Genomic DNA, 16,177 nt, shown 5'->3' with positions numbered 1-16,177 from the left:
AGGGTTCCATTTACTGGCTAGCCGCAGGTGGGTGTTGGGGGGGGGGGGGAGATATGGCTTGAGTAGCCTGATCTGCCTAAAATGGAAGAATGCAGATCCGGCAACTGTGGCCACCTGGGCCTCCATAGACAAAGAGGCATCCAGTGTTGCTCCTCACTGTTTAGGCTGGCACTAAAGGTGCCCCTTCCAGTGTGTATACATTTTACATATGATCAAAATACACCATATAAAAATTTAAACATCTGATGTATCAATGAGAGTTTGGAGTTAATTCAAATTCTAATTATCTTAAACTTCAAATTATCTGTTGTTACAAAATCGAAAGCACATTCACTTGCTACATGACTACAGACTCAGAAAGAGCTTTACATAAGTGGCAATACCATTACAATATTGCACTTTACCACAATGATGCTGTGCCTCAGGGCTTTTTTGTAGAAAAAGCCCAGCTGGAACTCATTAGCATAATAGGCCACACCCAACATCAGGAACTCATTAGCATAATAGGCAACACCCCTGAAAGTGCAGCTCATTAGCATATTAGCACACCCCATACCTTCCGTTGACTTGCCCAGGCGCCCTATGGCTGCGGAGAGCCCAGGCAAGCCAGCCCTTGGACAGGCAGGGTAGGTAATTTTAAAGCTTTATTCTTTAAGAAGAGAAGAAGAAGTGGAGATTATATTTATACCCTGCTCTTCACTTGGAGTCTCAGAGCAGGTTACAAACTCCTTTCCCTTCCCCTCCCCACAACAGACACCCTGTGCGGTAGGTGGGGCTGAGAGAGCTCTGACAGAACTATGTCTTGCCCAAGGTCATCCAGCAGCTGTGTGTGGAGGAGTGGGGACTCAACCCTGGTTCTCCCAGATTAGAGTCCACACACTTAACTACTACACCAAACTGGCAGAGATTTTCCATGGTACTTAAATTATATCTGAACCACAAAAAATGATTACAGTATGGCATGTGCTTGCCAAAAAAATCTAAAATGTTGCTACTGCCAACATTCAAAATTTGTCATTGGGAAAAAAAGATCCCCTCATCTCCATCTGTTATTGGCTCCTTCTTTCCCAGCAGACTCCGAGAAAACAGGAGTTCTTTCTTCATATGAGATTTCTGGTTTGTAACGCTGCCACATCTGTACCAGGACTGCTTTGCCGTGACTTGCTATCACACTGCACCTTAGGAACTGTGATCCAGATGCAGTACTAACACAGTGTGTGTGAAACACTTAGCAAGGCGAGGTGTACTTAGCAGTCAACTGACAAGTCTGTCCACAATGTCACTAATGGAGAAGCCCTACAGAGAGATGCTTGCTGCAGTGGCTGCTGCTGTGTTAGGCATCATAGCTTTTATTCCAATTTTTAAGATGTGGTGCTGTTTTGGGAATTCATTCTATGTGTCCAGTAGGGCTTTTAGCTGGTGTGTCTTAAACAGCAGCTACACAACAAACAATTTTTGAGATTGAAAAGACTTCCCTAAACCTTCTGTCATATAGCTTCTATGTTTGTGTGTGAGAGGGGTGTGTGCTACAGTTCAAAGAAAAATGGCCATGCTTAAGCCCATAGGCGGCTCTTCAAATACAGCCTAACCCACCCACCCACCCCCTTTTCAAGCAATGCTGTTGATGTGTTTATATCTCTGTGCTTATTCCCAAGGTTGACTTGTATGCTGTCACTGAGGCCAGGGCTCAGCAGAACAGTGCCTGATTTACATGCATTATTTCAATCCCCTGAATGGAAATGAAGCCCAATCAGAAGACCTGCTGCAACACCAATTAGTGTTCAGAATGCACTTTGGCACTCTTCCAGCCGTGTTACATATTGGAAAGAACAGTGGTGTTTTTAACACTGATGTATAAATCCAGATGTTTTCCCCCAACAGCTTTGCAGCAAGTAGCCACCATCAACTGGAAGTCCAAAGCTAAGCACACTTCTGTGTCACCCCAGTAAACTGCTTTTTCCGCACTCTAGTTTTTTCCTGGATCAAGAGCAGAAGTAGAAAACCAACTTTTTGAGGAGGTCTCTTAAAAACTCCAGAAGCTGGAATATCCATAATATTATGCAGCCAGGCTTCCTTGAAGGAACATGGAAAAGGCTGCCAGATTCCTAGAGTCAGATGCAAATGTTTCCTCAAATCTAATTTTAGCAGTAACTTCCTACCATCTGTTGCTAAACAAATGAATACCCAGCATACTCTTTTTATAAATTGTGTTATTTCTCGCATGAACTTTTAGGCTAATTGAATTACTGTTAGCATTTTTGAGGCACACTGGTCGTGTTTACTTCAATATTTGCTGTGATTCATACTACAAGACATATGCCACGCACCAGGTATAACTGGGTCTGTAATTCTGTAACAGGCAATCGTGGTACTGTTCTAGTAGATCCATAGTTATTGTTTTCTTTTACACGTGCACATTTGTATGTTTGGGGAAATGCCCTACTAAAAGCAGGACTGTTCATTTCACAGGAAATCTGTGATTGGATCACCTTTTGAAAGGAACTGTTTGATAGTATGAATTGTATGATTAGGGCCTGAATTGTGATGGGGCCCCGGTACTAAGGAAGGGGAACATTTAACAACGCCCCCCTTCTTAACAGAAATCCCCCTCAAGCTGCGATGGGGGAAGAAGGTAAGAGAGACACAACATGGGTAACCATAATTTTTTCAAACTATGATTGGGGGAGCCCTGAGATTCCTCAATGTGAAACTAGTAGTAACAGAAAAGGTTCCCTGAATGACAGCTTGCACACCACGTACAATTTTCCCCTGCAAAAAGCAACTACAGGAGAACACTGATGTTTGTAGAGGCCCAACAGGCAGGTCAACACCCCACGTTAATTTTGTCTGTCCCAATAGTTTCCCCAGAATCCTCTGTAATGTGCTAGGGTTCTGTGAAAGTTAGCCAGAAATTCTTCATCTGACAAGTCAGTTAGTAGAAAGGATTTCATGAAGGGGAAAAGCATGAAAGCCACTGTGCTAGAGAACTCAGAATCTGTTCTGAGAAACCAGGCATGCATAGGAGTGTCCTTTTTTACACACACACGTCCATTTTTTAAAAGGGTAAGGGAGCGGGATAAAGATCTCACAGCTAAGAAAAAGTGTCACATTCTTCCCCATTCTGTATTTGAAACATTTTCAGCCATCCATGACTCCTCAAGCTAGTAAGTCACTGACTAGCCAACATTGTGGCAATACCCAGCACTGCAACAATTCTCCACTACGCATCCCCAACCTCCAGCACAGCTGGAAAGTTCTCAGTATCATATGAAGCTAGCATCTGAAGTGAATCCGAGGTTAAACTCCACGTGTCTCATTCTAGTGCTTCTGAATTTATTCAGCCATGCTGGCTTATTGCAGCAAATGAGGCAGAGTCCTGTGGCACCCTCAAAACTATGTGATTTATGCAACTAAGGTAACAGCTTATGTACAAGGCATGAACCATGCATATGGATGAAGATACAGTGGAAGGAAAGAACAGCAACTGAAGGAAGTGGAATCCCAATGTATTCCAGCAGCAAAGATAACAGAACTGAAAAGTATTTAGGACCAACTCACCTACAACTGCCCTGCAGTCAGTTCCACCTCATACCTACTTGTCCTTGGCCACACACAGCTGTCATACAAAACAACACTGTGACATACACATGAATATTTGAGCTGGCAGGACCAACGTGCCCCCTAGGTTATGACATCAGTATCATACTGGTGTGCATGTGCATTTCCTCTTCATACCAAAGGACCTCCATGCACCCCTAGGCATGTGAATGACTTTAAGGGGACTTCACGAAAGTTGCAGTGAACTGTGTGAATGTAGTGAATTGAACTCGTGCAATCCACTTTTTAAAAACTGACTAAACCACCTCACATTCTCCCCCGTCCTTTGGCAAAAGGCTGTTTTAAGTATTATATAAATAAATATGCAGGCTACCTTCTCCACCTACTTTCATGTATCTCATTATTGCTGGGATTGATCATTATGCCATAGTAAATTCACTAGCAGCCTCTGTTTATCTGCCCCATTTTTATTCCACCCCTGTACTGAGGAGCTCAGGGAGCATACGTGGTTTTCTCCTCTTAAATGTTATTACTTTAGGATGCACCACTCTATCATGGCACCTTTCTCAAAATCTACCCTGTGTTCTTCAGGAGAACCCAAATAAGTACTGCATTTGGTAGCAAGCACCCACGAAAGAACATGAGGCAGTATAGGCCGCTTCCACTGTGTCTACTGTGATCTCATTCAAAGCCTCTCTTTTACAGTGGAGCAATAGTTTCTTTCATGAGCCTTGACAGTGCTTATTACCAGTGGTAGCTACAGCTGGAATGCATGCAAGAAAGATGTGGCATCAACGATTTACTTCGTCAACAATTAGTAGGACCAATTATACTTTATGCAGCTAATACTCTTCAACTACAGACTGCTGAAAGTCCCAGTAGTTTCAGTACCTGTAGAAGCCAAAGCTCTAAGTTCAAGAATCAGTATGAGGTTCACCAGCAGTAGCCAGCTCCTGGCTGGGCATCTGAATTTCAACAGCCAGGGATACTAAGAAGAGTGAAGCCTGCTAGGACGCCCCCCCCCCTTTGTATTCTGAAAGCCGTTTATTAGCCCTTATTAATACCCCTCACAGTGAAAGACCCACTTATAAATGTAATGGTAAGAGAACACTGAGCATTGTACCTCCTTATACCCTAATCTCTTCTTACTACAGATTCCAGGGAAAGCGCTGGCAGGGAGATGATAAGCCCTTCTCACGAACCCTGCCTCAAAGCAGACAAAGACCTCTTTCTATACGGCCTGATCTTCCAGCTACATTTGCTTTCCCTGCCCTCTCTCACCCCCGTCCTAGGACACCTTAACAGAACCGCGCCGCCTCGGCCTTGGAAGTCTAGATGCGCGGGAAAAGACGCCCCCGAGCATGTGCAAAGAGCTACTCGATCCCGGCAAGCGACACAGCCGCGTGGCTTTACCTCGTCGCCGAAGTGCACCACCTTCTGGCCGGTGTTGAGGCGCAGGTTCGGGTAGCAGACCGGAGGCGGGGAGCTCCGGGCGGCTCCTCGGTGCGCCGCATACCGGGCCTGGACCTGCGGCTCCACCAGGGTCTTGTCGATGATCTCGTCTTGCTGGCTGGGCGGCAGCCGCTCCCACTCGGGCCCGTACCGCTCGCGGATGCGCTCCTTCTCCGCCATGATCTTGCGAGCCATGGGGCTCAGCGACGAGAAGTAGCTGAAGCGCTTGCGCTCCCGCTCGTCCAGCGGCCGGTTGCCGTTCATGACGGCTGTGCGGGAGGCAGCGATCGCCGCCGCCATGGAAGCCATGGCCGCCCGGGCCCTGGCAGGGTCTGGGGGCAGAGCAGAGGCGAGCTTCACGGGAGAGGGAGCATGGGCACACGGCACAGCCCGCCGCGCCTTCCTCTCGCTCTTGTGCTGGAAACGCAGCCTTGCTCCCCGCCTCTCTTCAGCCTTTCGCTCCTCCTCCGCCCGCGGATCCGCCTCCCTTTCTTTCTGCCGGCTTCGCTCTCCTCCCCCTTCAAAGCACTGAGCCCAGCGAGAGGAAGCCTCCCTGGTGACGTTTACGCGTGCCCTGTTGGTGTGCAGGATAGAAAACAAGGCACGCATTGCAAAGCCTGGAGCTTTGCTACTAGGAGGGACTCCTTTATACTGGAAATTTAAACCGCACACGCGATTGTGGCAGATTCTGCCCACCCCACCCCACTCCTTTAAACCTTTGCTCCACCACCGCTTCGTCTGGATCTACAGTACATGAATCTACTAACATACTGACAGGTGACCCGCGCAGCCGGATGAGTAAAACAACTTTGACACACCAGCGTTCAAATAAATAGTGGTTACAGGCCACAGTGGAAGCGCAGACAGCCATTCTTTCCCAGAGACACCACATTCTACGGTTCCCTGGTAAGAAACATCGTCGGTAGAAAACCAAGCAGGTTTGGACCACATTTCCAAAGGATGTCGTTTCTTTAAGCTGAGCAGCATCAATGAAGCAGCCGCGCACCGTGCATATTGCTGAAGAGTAAAACCCGATTCAACGCAGTGGCGCTTACTATTTGTAATGTATTCAGCCTGACATGGCCGGACTTCCCCGGGCTGGCCAGGCACAATTCCTCTATAGCTTAAGGTCTAAAGACAATGGGTCCGTAGGATCCTAGCCGGCCCAATGAAAGGGCTAGGTCCCCAGCCGGGAGGCCAATAGGTCTCTCAGTTACTGTAAATAGCCAATCGGGAATAGGGGGGGTGTTTAGGTGAGTTTGGTGGCGGGTTTTCTGAACGCATATAAACCGGCCTGCGAGCCGGTCAGTTGTCTTTGTTCTTAACTAAATAAAGGTATGCTTAGCTGAATCACTCTCCATCTGCATACTTTTCACCACTAGACATTAAAAAATTACGCTAAGCCTGGCTTAAAATCACAAAACCAATACATAACACACACACACTTCGGCAAGCTGGCCGTGGAGACCCACAGCTTCTTAATGTAAAGAGAACGCGATGACACTTAGGTGGTTCACCTCCGGTAAGCTGCCCAAAAGGTCTTCCCTTGTTCCTCTCCCTCCTTCCTCTGCTTTGCTGTCTGTCCCATAGCAAGCATACGCTTTTTGAAAGGAGACCAAACAGAGGCTTGCCAGACAGCACACTTTATTTTAAAAATATTGTGGCGCACTGGCGTTTGTCCCATATGAGCCAGTGGGCGCAAAGAGAGACGTCTTTAAAGCTATTTGTCCGTCGCCGTCCCCCCCCCATGTTGCCTCTAGTCCCTTTGGTTGGATAACCATGTGCAGAATATGATCACAGCCAGCCCCCCCAACTCCATTCCTTGTGGTTTCATTCACTTGCTAGTTTCCCAGCTGTTCTGCTATCACAGCTGCTCTGCTACCGGCCCCTGGAATCTTCCCAGTGCCAAAGCCAACAAGCCAGCTACCCCAACTGCCTTCTGTACCTCTCCGGTAGTGGCTCCTGACTGTTAAGGTGAGCTAAAGCATGCTGTGTGGGTTCTGTGGGGATCAGATACAATGAAATAGCACAGATGGTCTCCTGGAGCCACAGTAGCCCTGTTCACAGATCACAGCAAGCACATGTGCATCCTGCCTGCACACGTGTACATCTGTTTGTATGAAAGAGCCAACACATGTTCAGTTTACAAATGAAACAGGGGACCAGTACTGGGTTTGTATCACATTCAGCTGAGCCCTGTTTTCAGGGGAGGGTGGTTTAAAAGTCAAAGTTAATAAATAATAAAATAAATAATACATGTGTTGACTGTTACATGAGAATTAGTCCACACACATACAAAGAATAACCAAGTGTGCACTGTATACAGATAGTATGTGTGTTCTCTGTAACTTGTGAACAAAGCTAGTGTAATGCCTATGGTGTTAAAGGGATCCCAAGGTGCCCAGGGAAGGAACTCTATACCTGTTCAATGCAGTACTGAGGCTGTCTCTCTGTTGTCTCCTTCATATCTGAACTTGTTGCTCTGAATCAGCAGAATGCTTTGGATGATTCATAACAGAAAGCAGCATCAGACCAGAGGGCTCAGATAAGGCCTTAACAAAGAGATCAATGGCTGTACCAAACTTTGACAGAGAGACCTAGGAGTATTTACTCTCACAAAGATGAGGCCAGGCCCCATCTCCACCCCCCCATCTAGTAGTTATGTGGAGTGACTGGCAACTTGATATTTATTCAGGGTCCCAATTCAAAATTGTATCATGCCCCATACATACTAGATTTGATTTGCAACCTCATGAATAATGAAAAGGGGGGGGGAGTCTGAAATCTCCCTTATAAATAAAAGCCGAATGGTGGTGGCACTTCTCTAGAACATTCCACACACTCCAAAATCAGTTCACTCTCTGATCTGTCATTCAGAGGGTCTCCCTATCCACTGGCTGCTTTGCCTGAGTCCTGCCTCCAACATTCTAAACAGTTTGCTGTTCCTTTCCCCCCCATAGCCAGTCAGAACACAGAGGTTATTTGCATATGCAGCCTCATTGGCCTTTGCCTCGGAACACAGAAGTCGTTTGCATATGCGACTTGATGGGCTTTTGCCTCTAACATTCTAAACAGTTTTCTGTTCTGAGGTAAAATGTGCCCAATCTCCAGGTGAGGGCTGGAGATCACTCAGAATTACAACTGCTTTCCAGATGGCAGAGATCAGTTCCCCTGGAGAAAATGGTGGGCTCTGTATCCTTATATGCTGCTGAGGTGGCCCCCGTATGACAGCCAATGTGACATAGCAGTCAGGGCTTCAGAGCACGGGAGAGGCTGCAGGTGTGTGGGGGGTGGAAAGCTGAAGAGTGAGGGGGAAATAAAGGTAGGTTGATGATTGGCTGGGAAGGAGGTAGGGTTGCCAACTCCAGGTGGGAAATTCCTGGAGATGTGAGGGATGGAGCCTGGAGAGGGTGAGCTTTCAGGAGGCGTGGGGACCTTGGACAGGTACAAAGCCATAGACTCCACCCTCCAAACCAACTATTCCCTTCTGGGGAACCATCGTTGCCAATCTCCAGGTGAGGGCTGGAGCTCACTCAAAATTACAACTGTTCTTTAGGTAGCAGAGATCAGTTCCTCTGGAGAAAATGGTGGACTTAGTGTCATTATACCCTGCTGAGGTTGCCACAGCAAATTGATACTGAGTGTCCAAGGCCGGGGCACCTGCCCAGAGCCTCTTTCTAGAGATCGTTGTATTTATTTCCACAACGGGCCTTTTTCCTAGTGACATATTGTACTAGCCAGTGTGGTGTAATAGCTGAGTGAGCCATACAGCGCAAGCGTATACAAATCTACTCAAAAGTAATGGGACCTGCTCCCAGGTAAAGGTGAATAGGATTGCATTGCAGCCTTAGCCTTTTAGTGCTCACTAAGTCTTCTAGGATTTTTCTCTTCAATCAACTCAAAGGTATCTCTAGGCTTCATTAGACTCCTTCCTGTAATCACTTTTATTCTCTTATTTGACTCTTTGCCCTTCCTTCCTTCCTTCCTAAGACTGCAAGGTCGGTACATAGAAGGATCACAATGCTAAAATTGAAACAGTGACAAAATCTGAAGCCAATAATGAAACTCTTTCACTGCTGCTTGTATTATTCTTTGACATTTCGTTCCCCCCCCCCCAAAAAAAGAAAGAGATTTATTGGCATTAGCTATATAAAAGCCTTGCTTAAAATAAATGCCATAAAATACTTGGCAGGTCACAATGACACAAGAAAATGCCAACAACTTTTGAAATAAGCCCTCTGTGAGTCCTTGAAGACTGGCCATCACCCAGGAAGGAGATGAGTGGATGCAGTCAAGAATCTGGTTTTTGTATTGTTAATAGCCATTAACAATATAGAGGAAATTTCAGTGGGTGCAGTTTGTTCTGCTAAAATGCTATAGGGCTGAGTATTAATTCCATTTCATCTTCTATATAACTATTTAATAGTGCATTGGGTTACCCAGGAGTCAGTGGGATGCACCTGCTCATCCCCAAATGGGAACAGTCATTAAGGCAGTAGAATCCACAATCTATTAACATCCTATTAAGGTGGTGAGTCACGTGACATTAATACTTTGTTCCTATCATTCTGCTATTAACTATAAGATATTTTGGATGTCATTAATTCATAGGGTCTCCATAATTCGTAAGCAACTTGGCAGTACTTAACACGCACACATCATTCTGCTTCTAAGTCATCGGTGTGAAGAAAGTGATAATGGCAGTGGTCACATGAATACATCAAACATGCTGTACAAAGGCATGTTTCCACAAGAATTGTCAATGCATATCTTTAATATTATTTCCAAGGTGATCTCAAACCCAAAACAGAATTTGACACAGTATGCTGTAGAAAAGAACAAGTGTCCAGTAGCACCTTAAAAACTAACATAATTTGTGGCAGGGTATGAGCTTTTGTGAGTCACTGCTTACTTCTTCAGATACCCATAAGTATGTGTTTGGGCAATGATTACTCTTATTCTCCTATAATTGGTGCAATTTGCTTTAAAGTAGTTTTAAGGGAAAGGGCTCAGTTTAGATTTATTTATTTAGTACTGTGTGTTAACTGCACCCTTCGTCCAAGTTGCCCAGGGCAGTAAACATGGTTCTTCTTCCTTCCATTTTATCCTCACAACTAATACCCTGAGAAAAAGAGTGATCAGCCAGGCTCACTCACAGTACAGTCATAAGTAGTGTTGCAACCGAAATCCCATGAGTTTAGAAGGACCTAAATCTTGTTTAGGATTACAGACAGTGTCAGTGAATATCTTTCATGGCAAGTGGGAACTGGATATTGGATCTCCTGAGGCTTAGTTCAGCACTCTAACCACTACACTACACTGGGTTATGCTGTTGTACTTTGAACTTCATAATTAAACTTACTTGGTGCTAAACCAAATGCCATGTTACCATCCTAATTACTGTTCTAATACATTTTGACCCAGTCCATCTTGATTTGTTGTATATGCTTCGTGCTGAACGGAATGGAAGGTTAGGGTAGAGAGAGGGTATGTGATGGGACTGCTTTTGTAAGAGAGGAACTGACTGGTGAAGGGGATGGAAGAGTACAGGGTTGTCTGCCTGAGAAGTTGGGAGGGGAAAAGAAATGCTTGGAAAAATCCACCCTGCTCCAAGCCTCAGCCTGCGATACTAGAAAGACTTAAGGCTTGAGCAGACCAATTCGGCCCTTCTTGCTTTCCTCCCTCCCGCCCCTTTAGCTCTCAGCATTCTGTCCTCATTAGGCTGTTTTTGTTGTCATCTTTTTCTAATTTACAAAGAATTGTTTTTCTGTATGCGGGGAAAATCCCCTGAGTATCCAGAAACCATGATCTTGTTGGTAGTTAGGCTCTTTCTGCTGCCATATGAGATCCCCTATTGCTATGAGATGAAGTTATATTTAATATTCTTAGTAATATAGATATAATGTATGAAAAATATATTTATACAAGTGGAGACCTGCAAGAAACCTGTGGGATGGTTATCCAATTCCTCACACCTTTGCTTCCTCCCCTCTCCCCCTACCTCTCTCACACTTTCTCCTTTTTGCTCCCGCTTTTCTTACTTTCTATCTCTCCTCCATACATGTTGCTTCCTCACTCTTTCTGATCCGTCATCATTCTCTTTGTTTTTCAGCCTCCTCACCTTATCAATCTTTCTCTCTCTTTCTGCCTCCCACCCCATCACTCTTTCTTTCTGCCTCCATCATTCTTCCAGCATCCTGCCTGCTTCCACACCACACAGCAGCAGCAGCAGTGGTGGCAGTGCTCCCCCACCCACCTGCTTCCTTTCCCCCACAGTGGCAATGCTCCATTGGTTCCCCGGTGGAGGGACTAGGATCCTAGTCCCCATTGTCTTCCCAGACTGAAGCTCGGGTATGTGCGCTGACCTCCGGTGGCGGTCAGTGGACACAACAGACACTAAGTCTTGAGGAGGGAAGCAGCGTCAGAAGGGTATAATGCCATAGACTCAAACCTCCAAAGCAGCCATTTTATCAAGGGGAACTGATCTCTGTCACCTGGACAACAGTTGTAATTCTGGGTGATCTCCAGCCCTCACCTGGAGGCTGGCAATGGTCATTCTCATGGAGGAAATGACTGGTTTGGAGGGTGGAATCTATGGCATTATATTGGTCTGAAGTTCATCCCTGTCTTCAAACCCTATCCTCCCCAAGCTCCACCGGGTTGTACTGCTCAATTTCCCACTATTTGCTGCACGGCCACATTTTGACCTGCATCTTCCCCCAATTTCCCCCATGTCTTATTGATCCTTATTTTTAGAATCAAGAAGACACAGAGGAAATCAGGGGGAGATGCGGGTCAAAATGCGGCCATGCAGCAAATAGTGGGAAATTGATCAGTACAACCGGGGGGAAACAAGAGACCGAGGGCGAACAACTGCTTTTGCAGAATCAGTCTTACAGTCTTTCTCCACAGTGGGGACTAAAACAGCTTACATTATTCTCTCCTCCTTTTGATTTGCACAACAATCCTGTGAGGTTGGTTAGGTTGAAAATTTGTGACTGGTCCAAAATCACCCAGTCAGCATCCACTGCAAGATGGTGATATGAATCTGGGTCTTGCAGACTTAACTTTGAAACTCTAACTGCTGCACCACACTGGCTTTCATAGCGTGGCTGCTGTTGAAGAGCAGCAAGCAGCCTGGCCTTGTTGAGTCATGCAAATCAGATGGTATCAAGTCACATAGAGGGTGCTGCCTAGGGATGCCAGCCTCCAGGTGGGATCTGGGGATCCCCTAGAATTACTGCTCATCTCCAGATAACTTCCCATGGAGAAAATAGATGCTTTGGAGGGTGGGCTCTAAGGCACCTCTCTGAGGTCCCTGTCCTCCCCAGGCTGTAACTGGGCCATCTAGGGCCAAAAAAGTACCAGATTAACACCATCGACCCACCCCAGTCAAAATCCTGGTTGCAGGATTCTGCATCAAATTTTCCAAATGCTTTCCAAGGGCAGACTTATTTAGAGTATGTTGTAATGTAGATGTAAACAGGGCATGTACCATATTGGCCAGAACTTTTCTGCCTGGGTAAAGTCACAGATGTCTAACTGGTCAAAGCTGGTAAAAGGCGCTCCTGGCCACAGCTGCCACTTGCTTATCCAACAGCAGGCCTGCCTGGGTCCAAGAGCACCTGCAGACTCTTTCAAGGGGAGTGCAGAACCGACGACATCTTAAATGCCAGGTCAGACTTTTCACCTACCAGCAGCATTTCTCCCTTGTAAGAATTAAGTTTCAATTTATTAGCACTGCATCCACTCCAAAACTGCCTCCGGGGACCGGTTTCTACAGCCTTTCTGGGATCAGCCAGAAGTGCAAGACAGAGCTGAGTATCATTTGCATATTGGTGACAACCCCGCCCAAATCTCCAGATGACCCCATCCAGTGGTTTCTTGTGTATGTTAAATGGCACAGGGGGACAAGATGGTGCCTTGTGGGGTCTCATAAGCTGAAGGGCTGAAGAGCAGTCTCCCAGCAACACTTCCTGAAACTTACCTACCAGGTAGAATTGAAACCACTGTGAAATGGTCCTTCCCAATCCCAGCTGAGAAAGGCAGTCCAGGAGATCAATGGTACTGAACACTGCTGAGAGGTCCAAGAGAATCAACAGTCACACCTCCTCTGTCCATCTCTGTCCACTAGGGTGACCAAGGCTATTTCAGTTCCATGATCAGGCCTAAAACCAGTTTGGAAAGGATCCAAAGCATTTGCTTCATCAAGGAAAGCTTGAAGTTGTCCAGTCACCATCTGTTCAATCACTTTACTCAAGAGAGGAACATTTGAGACTGGTCAACAGTTATCGGTATCTCCCGAGTCCAGGATAGGGTTCTTGAGAAGTGAATGCAGCACAGCCTGTTCAATGCTGGGGCAACCATCCCCTCTTTCATTAACTACCTCTGAGACCTACTCAGCCAACCTCTCCCCTGGGAAAGTTAAATAGTCAAGAAGGGCAAGGATCATACAAGCAGATGGTAGGTCTCATAATTCCAATTATCCCATTCACATCCGCAGGTTTTATAAACTGGAAAGTATTCCAAATAGCTGGCCAATTCAACACCATCTGACCATCACTGCTAATGTAGAGTCCAAGTTGGAACATATGGAAGAAATTTCCAAGGTCAGGGACAGCGGGTGGTTCTTGGGGAGGAGTTGTCTCAGCGGCATTCACTTGAACGTGGTGTGCCACAGGGAGTGATTCTCTCCTCAATATTATTTAACATCTATACGCGCCTCCTTACCCAGATTATCCAGAGGTATGGGCTGTGTTGTCACCAGTATGCAGATGACACCCAGCTCTATCTACTGATGGACGGCCACTCAGATTCTGCCACTGAACATCTGAACAGGACATTACAAACTGTGGCTGGATGGTTACAGCAGAGGCGACTGAAATTGAATCCATCGAAGATGGAGGTCCTACGCCTGGGTCGTGGGGGACTGGGATTGGGTACTGGGCTCCCAGCCTATGACAGGGCCCCATTGGTGCCGATGTTGAAGGTAAAGAGCTTGTTACAGTTCCATAGGTCCTGTAAGACGGAGCTCTTCCATTGGGTTTTTAGTTGAGGCAGTGGGCATCCATTTTGATCTGGCCTCCTCTCCAGTGACCACAGATCCTAGAAGCCGACTGGAACGACAACATTGCCGGAATTAATATAATCTGTTGAGGCCCACGGTATGTTTTTAATGATTTAGTGAGTTTAATTGATGATGTACTGATTAATATGTTTTAATTTTAAATCTGCATTATTTGCAGATCTGTATGTCTGGAACCCACGCTGAGCCTGCTACGTGGGGAGGGCAGGATACAAATCCAATAGAATAAATAAATCTTCCCTTCAAGGTGCTGAGCAAAATGGTCACAGTGGACCACTGAGCCATCTATCCCCACCTGCAGACCAGATCCCACAAGGCCCCTGACAGCTCTGCTGGCCTGGCCTACACTGTGCAGACACAACCGTGGTGGAAAAGCTTTTTTTTTTTTTTGCCGTGATCATCATGGAGTACACTTTAAAATGAGCTTTTGCAAGTGTCTCATTAGATAAGATGCAGACAGAGGCCTCACACTGATGGCCTAAAGATCCCCTCATTCTTCTTGAGACCTTGAAAACTTACACAATGTGTTTAGTTGTTCTTTAATGAAAGGCATTACATAAATTCTGTTTTTGGGGATTGCTGTGCATCAAGGTGGGTACCTCCTTCGTTAAACTGATGCCAAATTTTAAAATTTTAAAAAAGCTTACAATGATATTTTGAAAGATGTCCCCCCCCCTTTATTTTCATTTTTCACGTTTTAACTGTCCCAGTGGATAGGCATCCCACTTCCTGTTATGCAGTTGAATCTACTTATTTCTGCCTGAGATGGAGCCCTGGTGTCTTCTTGCACCAGAGATTAGCCAGTAATAAGATCCATGGAAAGGATTTAATCAATCAGAACTGTTTAAAACAATTTAGCTTGGTGATTTTATATGCCAGTAAAGCTTGGATCTAGCACAGCATTTCCATGGATGGAACACTTTCCACTGACAGAGCAAAACATTTCCCCACTGCAGCCCAAAATGTTCCCCTCTGTTGCTGGGAGTCCTCTGCTCCCCAAAAGCAGCATTTCAGGGGGCATTGGGGGCTGTAGCAGGAGAGGAGAGACAAGAAATTACATGCTCTGATGGAACCAAACAAACTGTTCAAAACAATGAGAGGTGATTCTAAGTAGCCCAAAAGTACACAGTATGCTGAGTTCTTCCTTTTAGACATATGCAGCATACAAATTTTTCAAAACTACTATAAGAAGACAGGTTCTAAAGGACAGTCAATCCACAGGCCAATAATTACAACTAGATTGGAAGAGGTGGTTAGGCAACAGGATATGACAGTTTTTTTCAGGCTTTATTTTACCTTGTTGCATTTCCAAATAAGAGCCAAAGTTATTTTTATGATCAAAGAAGCTGTAAATTATGGAAAGCATACATAGCACTACTTCCAAATATATCAGCATCTCAGATGGGCACAGATTATGTGGCATGCCAGTACAGCAGATTTAACCCATTATCCATTCCATGATTGTATTATGCATTCTATTCCTGTTCTAGGAATATGCTTTATCTGACTGACAATGCTATCCCAAACAGACTAACACCCTTCAAAGCCCAGTCTTAGAAGGGTGTAACTTTGCTTAGGGTTGCAATGTTAGCAGCTAGAATAAGCCATCAACAATAGCTATTCTAGCCAAAATATGTTTCTTTTAGGAATAAGGCCCGTTGTGGAAAGATGTACAACATACTCTAGAAAGAGGCTCTGGGTGGGTGTCCCAGCCTTGGCACTCAGCGTCAATTTGCTGTGGTGACCTCAGCAGAGTATAATGACACAGAGTCCACTGTTTTCTCCAGGGGAACTGATCTCTGCCATCTGAAGAGCAGCTGTAAATCTGAGTAATCTCCAGCCCTCACCTGGAGAGTGGCAACAATGGTTCCCCCAGAGGAAATGGCTCATTTGGAGGCTGGAGTCTATGGCAGTGTACCTGTCTGAGGTCCCACTCCTCCTCAAACCCCACCCTCTCCAGGCTCCACCTCTCAAATTCCAGGAATTTCCCAACCTGAAAAATTACTATGCACCCCCTCGCCCAGATTGTCCGGAGGTATGGGCTGGGGTGTCATCAATACGCAGATGACACCCAGCTCTATT

At 45.8% G+C, this 16,177-nt stretch overlaps 1 protein-coding gene across 1 annotated transcript in view; it reads right to left on the bottom strand.

Annotated features, from left to right (window-relative positions):
- Positions 1 to 5,451, bottom strand: part of LOC107125782 (chromosome unknown open reading frame, human C1orf198) — a 30,341-nt gene extending 24,890 nt beyond the window's left edge. The window contains exon 1 of the mRNA XM_015429245.1: positions 4,972 to 5,451. Within this exon, the coding sequence (XP_015284731.1) occupies positions 4,972 to 5,319 (348 nt within the window). The 5' untranslated portion in view covers positions 5,320 to 5,451. The remainder of the gene's footprint in view (positions 1 to 4,971) is intronic.
- Between the last annotated feature and the right edge of the window lie 10,726 nt (positions 5,452 to 16,177).

Source organism: Gekko japonicus, unplaced genomic scaffold (genome assembly GCF_001447785.1).
Source record: "Gekko japonicus isolate JY-2015 unplaced genomic scaffold, Gekko_japonicus_V1.1 scaffold3390, whole genome shotgun sequence".
NCBI classification, from domain to species: Eukaryota; Metazoa; Chordata; class Lepidosauria; order Squamata; family Gekkonidae; genus Gekko; species Gekko japonicus.
This window is presented reverse-complemented; position numbering and strand designations above follow the sequence as displayed.